The sequence below is a fragment of the Macrobrachium rosenbergii genome, chromosome 4 (assembly GCF_040412425.1).
Source record: "Macrobrachium rosenbergii isolate ZJJX-2024 chromosome 4, ASM4041242v1, whole genome shotgun sequence".
In the NCBI taxonomy this organism is placed as follows: Eukaryota; Metazoa; Arthropoda; class Malacostraca; order Decapoda; family Palaemonidae; genus Macrobrachium; species Macrobrachium rosenbergii.
Window position 1 is genome coordinate 50,268,261 of NC_089744.1, and position 22,009 is coordinate 50,290,269.

General features: G+C 36.1%; 1 protein-coding gene across 1 annotated transcript in view; it reads left to right on the plus strand.

Moving 5' to 3' along the window:
• Nucleotides 1–22,009, plus strand: part of LOC136837582 (BAI1-associated protein 3-like) — a 571,736-nt gene that overhangs the window by 223,828 nt on the left and 325,899 nt on the right. The window contains exon 4 of the mRNA XM_067102461.1: nucleotides 6,712–6,778. Coding sequence (XP_066958562.1) covers nucleotides 6,712–6,778 — 67 coding nt within the window. The remainder of the gene's footprint in view (nucleotides 1–6,711; nucleotides 6,779–22,009) is intronic.

Consider the following 22,009-nt stretch of genomic DNA (forward strand, 5'->3'; position numbering starts at 1 on the left):
TTACTAATTCATTAGAATTTGTATCTTGAGTAAGACGGAACTCTAGGCCATGTAAGTTAGTGCCTACGATAAAGTGGATATTTTGTGTAGTATATTTCGACAGTAATTCATCTGTGTAGAAAGTAAGCAAACACTTCAACAACTAAAACGCGGTCAAGAAATGCAGTCACTAGTGACACTAAAATGTATGTCAGCCATTTTGCTCTTTTTGACAAGTGAAACTTCTTTATAATATTGCTTTCTCACACTTTCCTTAATATAGATATGAGTATTCGTACCGAGAACTTTTCTAATCAGTAATAGGTTGACGAAAACATTCATTTTTGTCCTTGCTTTCGTGGAGGAAATGTCCTCCCAGTTCTTCAGGACTTGATAAGAGAGGGTAGAATAGAGTGGGGCCCACATGCCCGGGTGAGGGAGTATTAGGTCGGATACACCGAACTTAGTTTAGGGGGGAAATCTGAGTGCAGTAGAAAGGCGTTATTAGTTATATTAGCCGTCATTATACAAATAACAAAATTCACTTAAAAACTCTGTCTAGATGTTTCTAATAATCAGCTTCAGTCTAGAAATTTTCATTTTCTTATTTCAGTTAGAAATTTCGTACCTTCGCTTTCATCTTCCTTGAAAGTCGAGACATGAAAAGGTAGTCCACGAACTGACAGCTCTCGAAAATTTTGACAGAAATCTTTGTCTCCGACACAATACTTGGAAAAACTCAGGGAAAATCAGCGCACGTTTGACTGCCCTAGAAGTTTTGTGAGCCACGGGCTCTGCAGAGTGAAACTTTATACTCTCGAGCTCGAGAGAGAGAGAAAAAAAGATCATTCCGCCTCGTCTTATCTCACATTTTATTTAGTAACTTGTAAAATAAAGTAAAAAAAAAAAAGTGAAGTCTTCGATCTGATTATTCCAAGAAAGGAGGGCGTTTTTGCTGAAAAAAGATGCACAGAGAAAATATACGTAATTATTGAACTAATATTAAATTTCAAAGATTGATTGTAGCAGTGTAATGTTCAGATGAAGGAAATCTTAATCGGGTGAGGAACTGCAACGCCAAAACAAGCCTTAACAGTCTTTTCTCTCCTTTATTCAGTCTCGATTCTGCAACGTTTTGAACAACTGTTTATCTTCAGGTTCTGTAAAAACTAAAAACTAACACATTTTTACCCAAAGAACAGAATGAATACAATCAATACATTGACAAAAATGAAAATGAATTTAAATGAAAATACTTCCCTTCTAAAGGCGCAGTTGTGTATATTCATAATCGGTTTCAGTTACTCTATGTAAAAGATCTATAACAGTAATATTAGCTAGGTTTCAAACCGAACTCTGGGCTCGAAAGCTCTGGTAGATAAAAACTTTGTTGAACCGCCCTCATACTCATATTCCGAAGAACACTTCGGACACAAATTTGTATACAATCAGTGAACTTTCGCCGATTCACTACTCAACAACTCTTCTGCCCTAAACAAATTGCCAATTTTAAAATTATTAAAAAACACCATTCGAATCTTCACATCTTTAAAGTATGTTTTAGTAAAAAAAAAAAAATCAACGGTTTATTAGAAAGAAAAATAAAACAGGTTGATTTCCTTTTGATACACGAGGAAATCTGAAATGTAATATCTGGTCTTTGTTTCTCTTATCCCATTACAGTTTAAGATGTTATCGAGGAGGTTCGTTAATCTTTGTAAAATAGCCTATCTGGATAACCGTTATTGTTGAAGAATGTCTTCAAAAGCGTAACTTCTGTATGAAATGTTAATTAATTCGAGAACAGCCTGTAACCTCTGAAAAGCAGAGTACTGATATTGTTTAGTTTGTATCTTTTACTACAACCACTTCAGAAATTTAAGCCAAGTCCAGAGAAAGTGGGTTTTCTATAGATTTCCGTTTCCTCTGTTATAGTCACTTTTCGTTATCAAGAGATCCAGATATGGCATCTTTCCACCATTTTACTCCTCCACAGTAAATTTAATATTCGCATCTTTTGAATTTAGATAGTTAAAGTGATGCTATAAATTTCTTTAACTACCTAAATTCTCTTGATAACGAAAACTGGCTGTTCAAATCATGGAAGGTGAGCAACAGTCAATTGTTTTATATTAGAAAGAATTTGGACCCTGATCCACTTGTCACCGAAGCAGAATAATGAATACTATGGATGAAATATCCTATTTATGTTATTGGTATTGTTAAAGTTTTATTATCTTCATTATTTCAGCTGAATGAACGTTAATATTTTTAGTACTATGTCACTGATACTGTTATTATTCCTGCACTGACAAGTTGGGGACTATAAATTTTCCTTCCATGTGTATGTCGGTCTACCTGTCCATTCATCAGCGTGTCTGTCACGCTTACCCTGTAATTGCAACTGCTCCTACATGATTAAAGGCTTTTACATCAGACTCCATACAAAGGCCCACCATCTTGCGTGGCTGTACAAAAAGGAATGTGTTAATTTATCTATCTGTCAGGTTGTCTATGATAATTACTTTGTCATCACAACTCCTTGTACAAGGTTAATGGGATTTCAGTCAAGCAGTGTCAAAGGTAGTGCTTTGCATACAATTGTGCACGAAAGGAAAATCATCTGTCTCTGTCTGTTAGTCTGTTCGTATGTGTCTGTCATACCTACTCCTGAACAGTTGAATGGATTTCGGTCAAACTTGGTATAAAGTAAACGTTTGTGTGTGAAGGGAGATCATCAGTATGGTGGTCCTTCTGTTTGTTCTTCAGTTTGTCTTATCATGCTGAACTTCCCATCACAACTCCCCTGCACAGTTGAAAGGATTTCAGCCAAACTTGTTGCAAAAGTAAACAGTGGTGACTGGATGATTATGAAGGGACATTGTTCAGCTGTCTGTCTGTCTGTCTGTCCATCAGTGTGTCTGTCATAACTCACTTTGTTATTGTAACTTCTTGCATGTCTGAAGGGATTCCAGTCAAACATGGTGCAAAGACATGCACGAAAGTAAATTGTATGTATGTCTGTCCGTCAGTAAGTTTGTCATGCTTACCTTATCACCGCAGCTCCTCCCGCATTGTTGAAGGGATGTCAGTCAAGCATGGTACAGGTAGCCTATCAAGCACAGATTGACTATAAGGAGCATCTGTTTGACTGCCCGCCAGAGTGTTTGAAATGTTTACCTGCTTATCAAAACACCTGCTTGGTCAAAGAAGTTTCATTCAGTCTTGGTGCAAAGGTAGACTGTTATATAAAACTGTGTACAAAAGGCTGCCGTGTTGCAGTCCAAAATGCAAAGATGTATATGAAAGGAGATTAGCCATCAGTCTGCCAGTCATTGTTTCTGCCACACTTACTGTGTCATCACAACTTCTCTAATATGGATGAAGGAGTTTCAGTCACATCACAACTTCTCTAATATGGGTGAAGGAGTTTCAGTCACATCACAACTTCTCTAATATGGATGAAGGAGTTTCAGTCACATCACAACTTCTCTAATATGGATGAAGGAGTTTCAGTCACATCACAACTTCTCTAATATGGATGAAGGAGTTTCAGTCACATCACAACTTCTCTAATATGGATGGAGGAGTTTCAGTCACATCACAACTTCTCTAATATGGATGAAGGAGTTTCAGTCACATCACAACTTCTCTAATATGGATGAAGGAATTTCAGTCAATCTTCAAACAAAGACAGACCATCCTGCGTAGGTGTGCATAAAGGAAGATCATCCATCTGCCTGTTCTAAAGTCACTTATTCTGTCTATTTGTAATATATTTGTCATGCTTGCACTGTTATATTAACTTTACATGTCTAGGTGGATTTCAGTCAAACTTGTGATCAACATTTCATAAGCCGGAATAATCTCGGAAAGAAGTCGGGGTGGGTAGGACAGGTATTGCTTCAGCAACACTCACAGTAGTCTCATTATATCGTCCATTATCAATAGTTAAGTTCATTATTTAATCTTGCAAACCAAGGGTTCTGAATTTAGAATTTGCCTAATATACGACCAAGCTTTAACACACATATGGCTTTACCACTTCGTAATTGTGTTATGTCTCTAAAAATGTCGCGTGTCAGTTACAAAACTGCATCTAGCAAAGCCAAATGGGAAGACTACAGTAATTTTTTATACCTTCCAAGCTTTGTCTTTTGATATGAAGAAAATATACCGAAGACTTAGAGTTCTTAAGACTTTGAATACATATATATATATATATATATATATATATATATATATATATATATATATATATATATGTATATATGTATGTGTGTGTGTGTATATTACATGTATGTATATGTGTATATATATGTATATATATAGATTTTCTTTATAAATGCATTACATTGAATGTAAAGGTCATTCCTGTTTTAAAACCTTTCAGTACAGTAGATGCCTTCATTGTGGTACTAAGGGTAACTGTTGTTTCTACGGAAGGTTAGAATGTGCTTACAGTTGCTTGGGTTTGAGGTGGTTTAAGCAAGATGACAGAAGGACCAAGGTTTCACAAGTGTTTTTCACGGTTGTCTACACGTATATCGAAAAAGGTTCTAAAAGTTTTCGTTTCTGTAGCTGCTAGACTGGGTAATTTGGAGCGCTGTGTCTTTCCTTTGTTTTTTTTTTTAAATACTCTACAAAACAAATATCCTGGCCTTTAGAATAGGGACGAGTGCTTGTCTTCATTAGAATTTTGAATGCTTTAACATTTGCAGTTTTTAGTTTAAAGAACATACACAAGCTGCCACAAATTAAGAAGTGGATCTGTCGTATTTCTCCCCGATTCTCTATAGATACGCTTCCTCCCATGCTTTCAGATTAGTGTCATATTTTTCCCCTTTTTCTGTTTTTGAAAAACAAATGTAGTCATAATTTATTCTAGATTTTTTCATCCATAAGATACATAACATTTTAGGGTCCAGGAAAATTCATTGGTATTTCGTATGATAGTGGAGATTGAATATTCAGTTCCTGCGGGATATACTGGCCTAAATTTAAATGAAGTCGAGCGCAAGTCTCTTGTTTATCCGATAATTGGGTCGGAATAAATTTTCCAGTCCATTCCAGCTGGTGCCGCTGAAACTTCCGGTGGAAGCGTTGAAAGGAATGGAGGACGCCTAAGATTCTATTTTTAAATTGGTGGGGACGATTACGCTTCCAACTTCATCTTGGTGGAGGCATTTGAGCTTCCAACTTTATCTTGGTCTGGACGATTATAAGTTTGATTGCTTGGAAGTCTAATGCTTTGGAATTATGCGATTAAGACAATTATCCCCTCACAAACCAAAGTTATAATTTCTCTCTTAAGATAATAACATTGTTTTTAACTTCCTTGTTCCGTGATTCCCATAATTCTCTCTCTTTTGAGAAAGGCAGATAGCTTCGTTGGGGGTTAGGAGCAGGCTTCTCCATGTTCCTATTCATATTTTTTTTTCTTTATCTTTCTTTCACTGTTTAAAACGTATAATTTAAGTAATGGATACGCAAAGGAATTATGTGCCAGTTTCATCATCCGTGATAAAAAAAAGTTCAAGTTCTTGGGATTGATGATGAGATTCTAAATGCCACTGGTGAGACCTATATTACCTTCGTGTTAGGTGTTTTGTACTGCAGGCCTTTTATTCCCCAGACAGAAAAACTGTTGAATTGTCTATCCGGAAGTTTTAGTAATGACTATTCTCATAAACTTAAGAGTGAAGCAGTGCCGTTAATTTGGCTGTTTTCTGGATTCTGTTGGTGCAATAGCAGTACTTTATACATCTTAGCGTAAGGTATTCGACTAATAATTTTCATATTTCACGTCGAGTTGTCATACATTTACTAACAATACGATTTTTTAATGTTGATTTACCTGAGTTTGGCCAATACACTTGTCACTATAACCGTTGTGTTCTAATTTTGATTTTTGTGTTATACTTCCTATAAATCTGATATTGTGAAGTTTCTGACACGTTGAGCCAGCTTGCTGTTTGTAGTAGTTTTCCTGTTTCATATTGTTATCCGGTTCATCAGATGTCTTGGTAGCCATTCTTATTTACTCTTGTTTGTACAGCTGTCTCTCAGAGATCATATCGAATGTAAGTTAACGTTTTAGGCATTTCTAGCTTTAAAAGATTTCCCAAAATATGAAAGTTAAAATTAAAACAAGTTTTGTATTCACAATGTTCATTTCCAGTGTTTTTCTACCTGTTCGTTTCTGTTCGGGGGAGGAGGGATATCATGTCACTGTATTGTATATGGCGGAAAATGCTGTACTTCAGCAACTGCTGAAACATTAACGGAAAAATACGTGAAGCAGCAGTTGAAGTAGATCTAAATGGGATTACTATTAAGCATATGTAAATAGAGGAACAGCAACAAAGTTTTTTATGATACTTGTTTGAGGTAAAGTTGTTGCTATCGATAAAACTTAGATATTAAATACGAAACAAGGTTAAAGAGAGATGGCCAAGGCGATAGGAGAAAACCTTATTAGTAGGATGTCCGACGTACTGATAAGAAATCTCAGTGATATAACAGGATGAAAAATGAATATATGGGAATTTTTTTGAAAGATATTATTTATTATGTGTGTGTGTGTGTCATTTATGAATCTTATATTTTCATGAAGTGTCAAGTTAAAACAAAAATAACACGGACGGGAAAGTTTCAAATGTTGAAAGTTGAAGGGTAAACCAAAGCAATACTTGAAGGACTTTAACCATTCATCCTTGCTTCTCCCCGCAGCCTCCAATCCTTGTGCTGAATCTGGTGGTGGTCGAAGCGGAGAACCTCGAAGCTAAAGATCCAAATGGTAAGTTCTCTTCGTCTTTTTCTCCTTCTTTTTCATCTTCTTCTTCTTCTTACATCGTCGTCCCTTGAAAGGACATGTCTTTTAAGGGAATTTTTTCTTAACCAACTCAAAGCCTTCCTCCTCGACCCTTTTGTGAGGAGAAATATATGTATTTCTTTTCATTTGCTTTTATTGATGTGTGTGCTTATCTTTAATGTTTCTTAATGTTAAATGAAAAGATTCTTAGTTCGTTTAATCGGAATTGATTCATTCAAGTACTATGTGTGTCACTTTTTAGTGTTATTTTTATGTGGTGTAGTGTTTTTCGGTAGACGTTACGAACTAGGAGAAAAATATATACTCTTCCATCTACGTCAATTTCTGGCTTCAGAAAATAAGTGATAGTCGATCGAAATTTATTGAGTGAGTGGTTTCAGTATCTTGTGTTGAATACTGGTGTCATACAATGCACGCTAATCTCTCTTCCTTTTTTCCTTATAGGTAATCTCCGCATACACTGCGGCACTTACTGATTTCTGTTCTAGCAAATATTCTTAGATGTCATGGGTGCTTTAACTGTAAACGGTGAAGCTTATTTCTGTTCATTTTTAATCTTTGTGTGATCGTTATGCTTTTGTTAAATTAGATTATTATGTGTGGATGCTACCTGAGTATATAGGAAATACTTAATTTTCCTTATAAATGATGAAAATAACCAAAGAAAAGAACACCTAAAATGGTTAAACACGATGCAGGAATGCGATTATTATTTTATTGGCATTTGAAACAAATGAAATGGATTTCATTTCGAAGAGTCTGTAGAGTATACGAGGCTGCGGAAATATGGTAAAATTTTCGTTCGTTTTAGATTTTGCTTAATTAGCTAGTCTTATGCTGCCACGGACTCTTGCTCCAGGGCAAGAGCCCGAGATGTTTTTTGTTAGTAAAAATATTGACCGAAACAGAAAACCTACCGAGACACTTCCACACCCAGATGATTCACGATGCAAGTTATTGCATTCCGTGATTTTCTCTTCAGTGTTCAGTTATCGGAGGACATTTTCGAAAGTGCGGCGGCGGATTCCTTGGGGAAGGTGTCGAGGAGGAGGCCTCTGTCATCTGGCGTTGCCTGTTATCGGTTATTGCTCGTCGCCACCAACAATGGCGTCGTAACCGAGCGAACGTGCTCGAGTTTTTTTTTTTTTTTTTTTTGTATGCATACATACTGCATAATTTATGTAAGTACAAGCACACATAGAGACAAGATGTGGTACACCCAAAGAACGTCTGCGTTCACACTTTGCATCGAGGCAATTTGGAAAAAAAAAAATATCTGAAATAGGTGAGTACAAATTCAGATACATGGAATTTCATATCTACTCTCATGGTAGAAAGCAGTTAAAATACGGGAATAAACAAAGTAAACGGGAGATCAGGATAATTGAAGAAGAATTTTTTGAAGTGATGTAAATGAAAATTGAATGAAAAATGGAAAATCTAACTAAGAATGAAAATAAGTGCAAAAACGGTTGATCAAATTAGACATAAAGGAATAATAATAAAAAAAGCACGTATGTAGGTTAAATGGTAAAGTAAACAAATTATTAAACGGATGGCATACATTCTATGAATGAGTTGTTTACCAAACGTAATAAATGTTAGATTTAGCATTTCAAGACACCAGTTACACAACCCGGACGTGGGTGTCGTGTCATGTCAGGACGAAATGAATTGTTTCATTGCTTAACGTCTGAAGGGTAAGACGGATGGTCGCTGGAAGTGGTGGAGTCGACCCACTTCATCCCTTTGACAGGCACCTCTGTCATTTAGCACTGCCAAGTTCTCTTCTAAGTTAGGAACCCGAGAGGGATTGTGTTCGTGATTACTGGAGAGATGGAAATATACAGTAGGTGAGAGCTGTTGGTGTGCAGTAGTGTTATGGTAAACTACTTCAGAGTTAATTGGGATTCATATTGGATGAGAGAGAAAATATGCCAAGTATTTGAAACTCTTGTAGCTCACGATTTGTGTTTGAGTGTATATACAGTATATTTATACATACATACATACATATATAATATATATATATATATATATATATATATATATATATATATATATATATATATATATATATATATATATATATATGTATATATTGTCACGAAGTGTACCAAATATCTGGTTATCACACAACTAGTCACAAAATCCAAAAACTTACCTCACTTCAGCCAGATACCTGAACCCTCATAACAATAAAATTATGACTGAACACTCTAAAGGTAACAGTGATCCCTTAAAACTTGCTTATCACTTGAAAAATCAAATTAAGTTTATCAAGTTATGTGTGAGGTACTAGATAAAAAGGGCATCACTCCATCAAACAACTATAATTGTTTCCCTGGGCTTAATTCACTTCGGTAAACTGAAGGAGAACAAAACATGTTTATCACTTTGCCTTATGCGTACACAAATAACCCTATTCACTGGTGGTCAACAAATGAAACTGTGTTTAATAAGTCTAAATACAAAATTTTTTTTCTAACTTCAAAATTTATAATTAGAATTCACAGTCTGAAAAATTTACCATTACTTGAAAACAACACCAGATTTAATTAATTCTTGAACAAGATTAATTCACAAAACTTTAATTTACCAAGAAATTACGTTAACTAAGCAAAATTCAAACTATTAAGAATTACTAAAGATTTGAAAAGGAAATCTTAACAAATGTAAATCAAATCATGTATGCAGTGTTGAAGTATCAAAAATATGTAAAATGTTAAGTAAATAAATGTTAAATCACCAACACAAAAGTTTGGATAAAACTATGAAATTGCAAACACAAGAACACACAAAAAAATGCAAAAATGAGAACACACAAAAAATGCAAAAACAGGAATACTCAAAAAATGCACAAAAGATTTATCAACAATAATTTCACTAAGGCAAAATCTATCCACTGGTTTTTATTTTACCATGGTAAAATAAGTAAAAACCACTTTACCTTTCACAAGCTTGTGAGAACCTTTGTAAATTTCACAAAAACACACTTTCTATGAGGCACCTGTTACACTCCTAATACACTTTTCCTGTGGCCAGATCATAAATAGGGCACAATATTACTGGTGACCACAAATATTTATAAAATTTTACTCTCTTCTGAAGGAAGAGAGGGGGAGAGAGAGACCACCCAATCTCAACAGGGTCTCTGTGTGGACTACCTGCCTCCCAAATTCTACCAATGTTGCCAGTAAGACATTTTTGGGAAAAACCCGGGATTCTTCGCTGAAGAGGAAAAAAATAAAAAAAATGACAAGGGAATCTTCCCCTGAGGAAGGTTTTTTCCCTTCGATCAGATATGGTCCTTTAGCCTGTCCTCTCATCTGTATAATTGGCAGGGAATTTCCTGTCTGTACACTTGTTCAAACAAACCTTTGCTTACCCTCGCCCTGGTCAACAAATATTATCTAAACCTGTTATTTCATCTCCTTTTTAGTTGACAACTTAAGTGGGTTGGCATACCCTTCGAAACAAAGGGGAATACCCTGATTGTACACCTGACACCTGAATAAACATTGGCCTACCCAGCTGTGCAAACATGACTCTCACAGAGAAATGTATCTTATCACACAGTCAACTAACCCTTTTAAGATCACAGTCAACTAACCCTTTTAAGATCTGAGAGCTGATATTTCAACACACAACACATGACAAATATAAGAGAGAATATATAAAAAATTACAGAAAACATATTAAATTTACAGAAAATATACTTATCACAAAGCCACATCATTATAATATATATATAAGTATAAAAATATTTATGATATATATTTATGTACACATATATATATTATATTTTATATATCTGTATGTGTGTATTATATATACATATATATATGTATGTATGTATGTATATATAATACACACTATACAATGTATATTTATATATATATATATATATATATGTGTGTGTGTGTTAGTGGGTATGTATGTGTTTGTGTGTAACGATATGTAGATTTATGCTGAGCTGTAGCTTTTAACCCTATAATTATATGGGGATCATTTTCACAACCCAGTGGTTTTTGTGAATACCTTTCATGGTAAGAGAGTGAGTTCAGTTTTGACAGCACGACTTGGAAAAGCGATTCCTCCCTCTGCTTATTAAGTATTCACACCTTTAAAGGCTGTTATTGAATCATTCTAGGACAACGCTTGGTTTTCCCTCAAATTCTCATTTAAAATTTCTCTTACCTTTCCAACTCACAGATCTTCACAGAACAGAAAAATTAATTCAGATCGATTCAGATGTAAAAGATTTACAAGAATAATGTAATTTATAAAGCAGTATTAACAAAGGAAGGGTAAAATGTTGTTAACTAAAACACTGGCTCGTAATCGGACGTGGGCCTGGGTTTATTATTTCCCTCAACACAGAATTATAATCTGACAGAAAAATGAGAACTAAGAAAATCCTGAAGACAGTGGCTCATTCAAGAAACACTAAAAACATCAAAGTTGACTGTTTCCTTAATAGGAATGCAGCATTAAACACTACTCTACATGGCTATCCTATAATTAGATATATCGGAAGATGAAACAGACAGGAAAATGACAGACTATCTGTAGAGATATTGTTCTTGTCTCAAGTGATTATACTAACATCTTATGTGGCTGCACTGACTACCCTAAAGTATTCCTAACCTTTTTTTCCAAGTACCCTGACTTCTGACCCTCTGTGTTTCCCATGTTCAACTGGAGACCTGTAACGAATAATCTTGCAACTTGTTCTCGCTATCGACGATTACTTTTCGTCCGATTGAAGCAACAGTCGCTTTATGCTTACCTAAATGTCTTGCTATTTTGTTTACGTCAGGGTTGAGAGAATGATTTCAGCAGGTTTTCTTGAACTGTTAGGAGCCTCAAGAACGTGCGGCCTGAGTTCAGTTGACCCTGGAATGGAGCAGGATTCCAGTTAGACGATGATCATCTGGGCTGTCTGAATGACTCTTCACTTTTTCGCTTCCAGGTTAATTTCATAATCCTAAATTCACCATCTTGCCGTGGTCCTGTCGACATGGGCTTATCAGTCTCTTCAAAATGAACACTCAAAACTTTTTCGCTTCCAGGTTAATTTCATAATCCTAAATTCACCATCTTGCCGTGGTCCTGTCGGCATGGGCTTATCAGTCTCTTCAAAATGAACACTCAGAACGAACATAGACGTTAAATGTAAAATGACCGTGCTATTATTATCAAGAAGGCAAGATTTCATCTGTGTGCGTCCAGAGTGAGTCTTCTTATTACCGTAGATACACGTGCATGCGACCTTTCTCCTTTGTCGTATGAATGACGTCACCGTCTTAGGTTGACTGAGGCCAGAATTTTATTAGTATACACAATAACCGCAGTAGTACATAACAGTACTTACATAAAAGATTTTCTCAGTCAACATGGAACACAGATATCTTAGCAAGAGCTTAAGTATTCTTAAAGACGTTATTCGTAAGTTGTGATTCGCCCTTACAACGGAAAAGCACGATTACTTCATGGTTCAGATTGCCTCCAGGCATCGTTAAGGTAACCATTAGGGTCTAGTTTCTCTTCTCTCACGTAATCCTTTCGGTAATTAATGTTTTCTCCCTTCAGCTTTTTGACACCTCTGTTCTCTGGGCTAAAATGTCCACATCGTTGCTACAATTTTCCTTCTATAAAATACACTACTGATCCAGAACTATGCTATCATGAATGAAAGAATTCTAAAGAGAAAAAAGATATAATTTCTTGCAAAAGGAAGTATGTTTTGCCAGCAATAATATATTTTTTTCTGTAGGTATTCGTGAGTGCATTGTTTTGGACCAGTAGCTTACCGGGTTTTTTTTCAATGACTATACAAGATACACCACAGCCAGACTGTAAGTATGGTACATAAACAAATACATACAATATAGAAATACACAAGGAGATACTGTATGCACGATAGCACACCCACCAAGATCCGAGACAAAGTAGGAAAGCTTATTGGGAAAGTAGAGTCCCCTGCGTGGTACCATTGATGGAAAGTGTTACGAAAGCGTATGGATGTAGGCCCATAAATTGCTAGATATTGACCTCCCTAGCCGTGAGCGATAGTCGTTACCTCTCCCTGAGAGGTCGTTGTGCGATCACTCAGTGGGTGAGGGGAAGCCTCACAGGAATAAAAATGATGGGGCACGGACCTCTCGTAAAATATCTTATGGAAGCATCTGTTTGAAGTCAGAAAATGCCTTGTTTGGGTTTTGTAGTGTGGAAGTGTTTCAAAAGAGAACGTTGAGTCATATGATTCTTAAAGGAGGAAAAAGGATGATATTGTTCCTTGTATACTTAGTTTAGTTTTAGAAGTTGGATAATCTATGCCTCCTTTGTATCGTAATTAATGTCAGTAATTTAATCATGTTTTTCACCTGTTGAGCTTGTTGCTTAATAATGAGGTTAAGATTTCTCTTTGGAGACAGTATTGCTGTTTAGAATATTTTGTTGTCTAATTTTGTGTTGATGAATGGTCCAGCGCTTCATAATCCCTTTAGCTGTAGTCTAATGACGCTCGTGAAGTCCAGTCCTGTTGTATTTTCCTTCATATTAGTTTAGTTTATATACAGATAAACTTGTACGTGTGTTCCAACACAAAGATTTCCCTCGGAAAAGGACTTATGCTGATAGAAATTTTTCTTAGATCTTGGCAGTGAAGTTTATATAAATTATATTTGTCTGTTTATCGACAAAGCTTGTAAATATAAAAAGTCATAGTGATGTGGTAAAAATTTATATATATATATATATATATATATATATATATATATATATATATATATATATATATATATGTATGTATGTATGTATGTATGTATGTATGTATGTATGTATAAACATACACGCACATATATATACATATTTATATAATATATACGGAGTACATATATGTATGTGTGTATGTATATATTTTCAGTTTGTCCTGCATCTTCTTTGCGTAGTTTTCCTTTGTCACGTATGGCCAGTCTATTTTAAAAAAGCTTATTTCACGAATTCATGGCCTCATGACTAGTTCCAGAAGAATGTAAACTCATTACGGATATTCATAATCGTAGTTATGATGATAAGTAAAGGTATTTTAGAAATAAATATTTCACCAGTTTAAAATAATGCATTTCAAAATATGAAGTTATTATTTACCCTTTTATCATTTTTGCTAAATTAAAATGTGTTAATTGTAAAGTCTGTACTCGAAGAAACTGATTTGAGATTAAGATGAAGCAAGAATGACCACGGAAATTACTTGTTCACCGTGACGACTAAGAAAATATAGAAATAAATGTGATTGTGACTATTATTTTGACGTTAATTTCCCCCACATAATTGTTTTCTGCCGTAAATACAATGTGGCCTCGAAACTGATGAATATTTTATTTTTTTGTTGGTCTGAAAAAGATAAATTCTTGTACAGAGAGAGTTGCTTTTCAGTTTCATAGCAAGGGAAATATGGCAGATTTATATTGCAAATGTTAATTTATAGTTGAGCTCTTTTTTTTTCTTTAGTGCATTGTGATTGGCAGTTAAATAATACAGGCATTTTAACGTACACTTTAATTTTTCTCATAGCTTAAATGATTCATGAAAATTCTCTCTCTCTCTCTCTCTCTCTCTCTCTCTCTCTCTCTCTCTCTCTCTCTCTCTCTCTCTCTCAGCGTTGCGTAAGTTGCAGATCTTATTTCATCTCCTTCTAAAATTGCATCATTTGATATTCTCTGGTTATATTAATCCACGAATATGCAGCATGTCTCGGGAGAAAATTATATTAACTTCAAGCTAGAATAATATAATTTTCTCTTTTACACTATCTACCATCAACACATGTATATGTACCCGTGTTTTTAGACAGCGACTTTTAATCTGCTGGGACGCACGTTATATAACTTCAACTTTTTTTTAAATATCAAAACTCATTCTCTACACAAAACCGAGGCAAGCACACAAGTTTACTGACATTTTTAATGAAAGGCATTTTTAATGCGGGACTTTCAGGGGATGTAGAAGAATATTTGGCATGTGTTTTATAGTAGTGAATCAAATTCAGAGAACAAGTAATCTCACTTGAAAAATTGGGTCTTTTGTTTGTATCTGATTCAGTAGCATCTTGCTGTGTTTTTTTTTTTTTTTTCTTGGCTCTACTGTAGTATTGTTGCTGATCCATAGGGATTGATCGAATATTATTTAATTCAACATCATCCGCTTGTAATTTTATATTAAATTGCATGGATGCTCTTGGCTATGCATTGGTGACTATCAACTTGTTGTTGTAGTTATTCTTTATAGTTTCTGCGTCGGCTGCTGGGATGCATTGTAAGTACAGTCTCGTTTTCATTTCATCTATAATAATAAAATCCGAGTGGATCTTGTTTGTCCTCCCCTGGGTAACAGTATGGGAGACATGACACAGCCACCCACCCCTGCAAACCAGTTTGTCCGCGCCGGGTGGGGCCGGGGTAGGTAGGGGAGACATCGTCCCTCCTGCAAACCTGTTTGTCCGCCCCGGGCGGGGGCGGGATAGGTAGAGAATCGGGAGGATAGGGGAGACAGCAGCACCAACAAGCTCATAGAGAATAATAGCCAGTGCTTCACTTAGCATCCGATTATCAGCAGCGATTGTAGAATAATGGTTCTTGGAAGAGTACCAGAGTCTTCTGGTACTTTTGTTTTACTAGTCTTGAACTGCTTTGAATCTATCACAATCATTTGATGGTGTGGACCTTACCTTTGACCAGATTGTTATGTAAGAATTAATTCCCCACATATCTCTTCTCTTTTGTCGTCACTGTGAGGCATTCGGGCCCCTATTAGCTTTACTTTCTGGCATTAATTTGCTGTCTTTCTGTAAACGCTCTTCAAGTTTTTGTTCACTTTCATTGTATTTTAGTTTATGGTTCAGCAAATGTCTTCTTTCCTTCTGTATGTTGGTGCCTCACAGTTCTGCTGTTTTCACCTACATTTTCTTGCACCTTATCAGAGTTTATAGCCAGTTCATCTCTCTTCACGTTTCTTCTTGTCACAGATCTTCACCTTCCGGCCATCCGCTGTTATTTGAACTTTCTTAATGTATCAGTGGTGATTTTTAGAGCATATGTCAGTAGGGTTTCATAAGTTAGTCAAGTCCACTACCTCCCAATCATAATTTCTCTTATTCAGTGTTTCGACTTTTAAAATACATTTTCTCGAAATTGTAATTATCTTTATCACTATTTTATAAGCTTTGTGCGTTCTAGTTGCTTGATGCATGAAGTAGAGATATCATTTAATAATTGTAAGAGGTATTTCCATCCTTTTTAGGACTACTCATCTTATACGTGGAATAGTACTTCCTTTGTCGCCTTTTTAGAAGGTAATGAATCAAACATTTTGTTTATTTAGTGACTTCCACCACCCGTCCTCCCACTACTGTCGAATATCTCTTTCTCTCCCTAAAGGTGCCCTCGCTGCCTCTTTTCTATAGGTACCGTTGCGACATCTGTTCCATTAAACTGACAGGAAGAATCCTCTCTGGTCGCTTAGCATGTTTTGTGAAAATCAAACGGTCCTAGAATTGCTCGGTTCGGCAACTTTTCTTCTATTGGAAAGCTTTTAAATTCTTTTATGGTATTAGTTTTCCTTGATTCCGTTAATCTCCCGTCTCTCAAGAATTTGGTCTGTCTCTTCTTTCGTGGTGGAGTCCCAAATTATTTCTCTCGTTTTTCGTTTCTCTCGGGTTTAAGCTTGGTAATGTCCAAGGGTCGCATTGAAGCTTTGGATAAAAAAATTTATATTTGTTTGTTACCAAATTTTCGGTGGTTTTTATTATCCATAGTTTCCAAATTTTGAAGGTTGCTGCAGAATTGCTATTAGGATACATCATTTTTTCCTCATTGAGAGTAATTACACCCTCCTCAGTCATGAAAATATTCCCCCATAAGATAATTTTTCACTGTTTTATATTTTGGTATAATTTGTGACTGATCCTTGCAAAATGGAAGTGTACCCTGATTTACAGTTTTAGATTACGCTTAATGTATAGACCACCTAAATCCAGTTATAAACCATTTTTGTGAATTCATATTAAAAGTCCAGTTGATCTCGTAGTTGCTGAAACCGTATCTTGATCAAGTCTTAACGAATCTGCGTTCATTTAGCCTTAATAAAACAGATTTATGGAAACACTATATATATATATATATATATATATATATATATATATATATATATATATATATATATATATATATAGTGTATGTGTATATATGTGTATACATATATATATATATATATATATATATATATATATATATATATATATATATATATATATATATATATATATACGGCCTGAAAAAGTGACTGTAAAGGTAATTATGTGTTAACAAGTAAAATACCTATAACAACATCATCTATGAGTTATGCTTGAAAATATGTACATTTTGATTGGATAGTGAATCGGATAATGTCCAGAGAGGCAGAAGGAGAGAGAGAGAGAGAGATAGAAAGAGAGGGAGATGTCAAGGGGTGAAGGGAGGGAAAGAGGCATATATGGCAGGAACAGTGTAACCTATCCCATTTTAATTAATTGGAAGTTGAAAAGAATCGGTTACCTTCCTACCAACTATCAGGAAAAAAGTATTAATTACCCATCCCGGGAGGGGGAGAAGGGGCACGTTTTGGGTTGCGCTACACAGAGCTTCGTTAATTAGCGGAGACAAATCTGTTCATTTAGGTTAAAAACAACTTTGTGTCGTTAAGTCATGATCCAAATATGGTTTCAGCAACCACTAATTTGTCGGATATTTAAATGAATTCATTAACTAAATTTGCGTTGTCTCTATGTCAAGTAGCAGTTTAAAACTACAGATGAATTAAAGTTGCAATCTGAATTGAATAGGAGTAAAGATAGATTGAGGCTTAGGTTAGAAAGGAAGGGGTTCAAGTGCAGCCATAATGGTAATCAAGACGAGTGAGTTTGATAAGGAAGCCGTAAGAGTAGCTTGTAAAGAGAAGAGCAAAAAAATTACAGGGTTAAAAGTTGAAGGAGTTTATGAAGTGTACGTAAAATTCCAGGCTGTGGTCATGCATTCACGAGTTAATGTTCGTGGTTTGAGGAAGATAAGAAGAGGAAATAAAACAAATTGACGGTTTGATCAGGAGATGAAAAGCGTAGTGAAGGGTAAAGACAGAGCAAGAATACAAGAGGATGCACGAGGTGGTCAAGAAGAAAGTCACAAAAAAAAATTGCTTGCAATAAAAAAAATGGGCGAGAGAAGGTGGGCAAGGAGAACAAGTTTTTCTACAAGAAGTAAATGGATCGAGGAAAAGTTAATGAACATATGAATTAAAATATAAAATATGTAAACTAAAAAATTTCTGTCAGATGAGAATGTATTTCCGACGCAGTGGAGGGAGTATTTTGAGTACTTTTTTTTTAATGTGGAAGTTAGATAAAAGGCAGAGGTGAATGATGCAGTATTGGAATGCCTTAATGTAAGTTTTACCATGCTTGTGGATATTGCCATTAAGGATGTAAGGAGGGCAGTCAAGAGGGCTAAAAAAGGTAGACATGAAGTAGTTCATGTGATAAGTAAAATGCAACGATACAGGGGTGGAAGTGTGATTGTGTTGTTGATTGAGTGTGTAACGTATGTTAGAATCAGGGAAAGGCTCCAAAGAATGTATGAGAAGAATAGGTGTTAGAGGCGATTGTAAGAAATGTGGGGACATAACTGTAGTATACCTAGGAAGGTGCATGCAAGGATTTTGATTGTGAAGGTAAGAGATAACAAGAAGCACCCACAGGAGAAGATCAATGTAGTTTTGAATAAGGAAGAGAGCCGTGGATTTTTTTTTTTTTTTATGAAACTGTTACATGAAAGGTTTGAAAATAAAAATGAAAAAGCTGTATGTAGCATACTTGGACCTAAAGAAAGTTGTATTAGAGTGAATAAAGAGGAAATTCAGAATAACTTAGGATTATATAACGCAATAATCATATGCTGAGATTAATTGAAATGGTGTTATGACTGAAATGCAACATGTGTCATAATTTGTAGAAGGGAGGAGTGACTGGTTTATGATGGGGTTGAGATAATGGTGTACTATGTCTGCATGATTTTTTATGTCTTTATGGATGCAAGTAGTTCCAGGAAGAAAAGAGTATGTAGGTTCAAAATTGTTAGGTAAGGAAATGTGTCATGAATGGATTGTGGAATGCCAGTTGTTTGAAGATGGTGCTGTAATGACTGGGATAGGGAGGAGAAACTGCAGAGCCTAATAAATGAGTTTGCAAGGGCTTACGAGAGAAAAGATTGAGAGTAGGTGTGATCAAGAGTAAGGCTGTGAGGTAAACTGGAAACAGTGAGATATAAGAGTAGATAGTGAAATAATGGAAGTGTTAGATTCATGTAGGTATTTAGGAGTAAATATTTCAAATGATGGATAGGATGAAAGAAGAGATGATTAACAGAATAAGTGAAACAGGCAAGATAGCTGGATGTGTACAAGAGATTGGGATGTTGAATGCAAATAAGAGGATCGGAAAAGTTGAGAAAAGTGAAACTGTAAATAAGTATTGGTAGAAGGGTAGCATAGTCGAAAGGAGTGTTTTGAAGTGGTCAAGTAATATGGAAAAAATGGAGGATGGTAGAATGGTAAAAACAGTTTGCAGACCAAAAGTGTTGGGAGGAAGGAGAAAAGGAAGCCCTAAAAGGGCTAGGTAGATGGAGTTGAAAGAGATATTGAAAAAAAAGTGGGGTCTCAAAATCTAGGAAGCAAGAAAGTGCAAGTAAGGTAAAGGGAAATGACTCCGTGTACACAATGTTAATAGCTCTGCTGGTTAGCCTTTTTTGTAGATGTATGATGTGGTCAGTGTTGTGGAACTTTCAAGTATGAATGTGGTTGTGATCTTTACCTTACATGTGCCCTCCTTATTAGGAGAAACGGATTGAATTTGAAAAAATACTGACATACCAAAAGATGACCTTTGATGTCTTCTCCATCTGCACCAAAGAGGCTTCCTTCTTTTCACTTAGGGATTATCTCTTTCGACAGTTAGATGTTGTCGCTATGGGATCTCCCCTGGTGTCTTATTTACTAATATGTACATGGCAGATTTTGAGGAAAGAACCTTCAATTCCCATCCAAAACCAAAAAAATATGCCTGATGTATAGACGGTACTGCTGTCGATACTGACGTAGAAGACACCCTCCTACAGAACATCTTGAAGAGGAACTCTAGCCTAAACTACACTATTGAATATAGTGTTGAAGGCCAACTTCCTTTCTTTGATGTGAACATAGAGAAGAAAGAAGAAAGGTACAATACAACCTTGTCCCAAAAGGTGACTTAATGTTGTTTGGTGCTTTAACGCCCGTGGGGAACGCCCTAACACTTACTTACTCTCTGTGGTAACTGAATATGTGAGAAATGCAATTACATACTGTTCCTCATGGAAAGCTACTCATGTGGAGCTTGAATGTGTTAGGTAGATCCCAACTAACAACAGATAGAGCAGCAACCTAATAGGAATTTGCATAAGGAAACAGTTGGATATGTATGCCAGCACCCCAGTGACAACTTCTACCTCACCAGGAAACATCATATTGCATTACAGAGCCACATATGACAGCCTGTCTAAGGCTTATGTCAAGGCCATGAAAAGGGTAATTGCCAGCATTACAACACCTACTAATCCTAACCATAGTACCTCCTTACAAATCTACTGCTGCCCGAATTTGGTTAGCACCCTCATGATGCGGAATAGCACTGCCTGCCATAGAGAGATGTGCTTGTCAACCAACGTAGTATATAAATTTAAATGTACCAAGGGGACATGTCAAGCTCTCAGTAATGCTACAAATTCCCACCTTTACCACCCTAAGCAGGCAGTTGCAAGCTCACCACAATCAAGTGGCAATATTCCAACATTGTAGACGTCCATGATTGTAAACCTACACTGGAATTATTATTAGAAGGCACAGAGATTGGCGCAAGAAGTCTGGTTCCAAAGATTGCAGATAGCTGAAGCCGTAAGTATGAATCAACAAAGGCCTGCATTGAACGTACAGAAGTGTATGGACTTCGTCCTCCCTTCTTCAAGGAAACCACAAGACGTCTTTGAGAATCCAAAGGGAGAAACAAACGACAGAACGCTCCTGAACACGACAGAAATTGCTGACAACAGAGCAAATCAAAACAGCCAGCCAGAGACTGGAATCATGTCCCCTCCCATTCCCTTTCTTGCATGCCATGGCATAGGGTGTGTCCTACGGAACATGAGAAATGCCCTTGCTGCGGCACAGACCACCTGCAAGATGATGAGACCTTGCCAACCATTAAAAATTCATCATAGAATCCTGAAGATGCCACAGATAGGGGAGGTAATGGTCTGTTGGCTATAAAAAGTAAAGAAACGTAAATAATGTTTCCCTATTCCTGAGAAGCTTGCCTGAAGAGAAAAAGAAGTATAGACTGATTCAAAGTCTAAGTAAGAAGGGGGGTATGATTTCAGCAAATCACAAAAAAAGCCGAGACTCAAACTCCATTTCCCTGAGCACTTTGGTCACCTCTCTTTTCAGGTCGTCGAGGCTTGGTATACCATCGTAGTTCACTGTGCGCGCTTCAGCACGATCCTTTAAGATACTACCAATGTTTTCGCACACATTAAGGTCAGGGGAGCTATCTGGAAATTCACTTGACGAGAAGAAATCAATACCACTGTTTCGAAGCAGCTCCTGTGTTTGAAGAGCCTTGAAACATGGTGCCTTATCATGCAAAAATGTGACATCTTCAACAGATAACACATTTTCAGGATCTTTGAGGAAAGGAAATACTCCACCAGTAAGCACAGTTTCTCTGAAGTATTCACCATTCCATGACTGTCCTTTTTCTTTGATGATCCACATTAACCGTTTGGCTGTGAAACAGAGAAAAATTCCCAAACATTCAGGAAATTTCACAACTTGGCGATAGCGCACGTCATCACCGATATCATCCAACTTTGCAGCCCAAATGATATCATTTTTATGATTTGGCTTCCTGACTGTGTAAATGAAGAATTCAACTGATGTGGCAACATGGAGAAAGTCAGCTTCATCCCAATCTTTAAGAAATGAACAACAAAACCATGCACGGTCTTCTCTCTGTTGCTGAGATGTTGGGCTTGCTGATAACATGAAATGGCTTGATACCAGCTTTTTTCA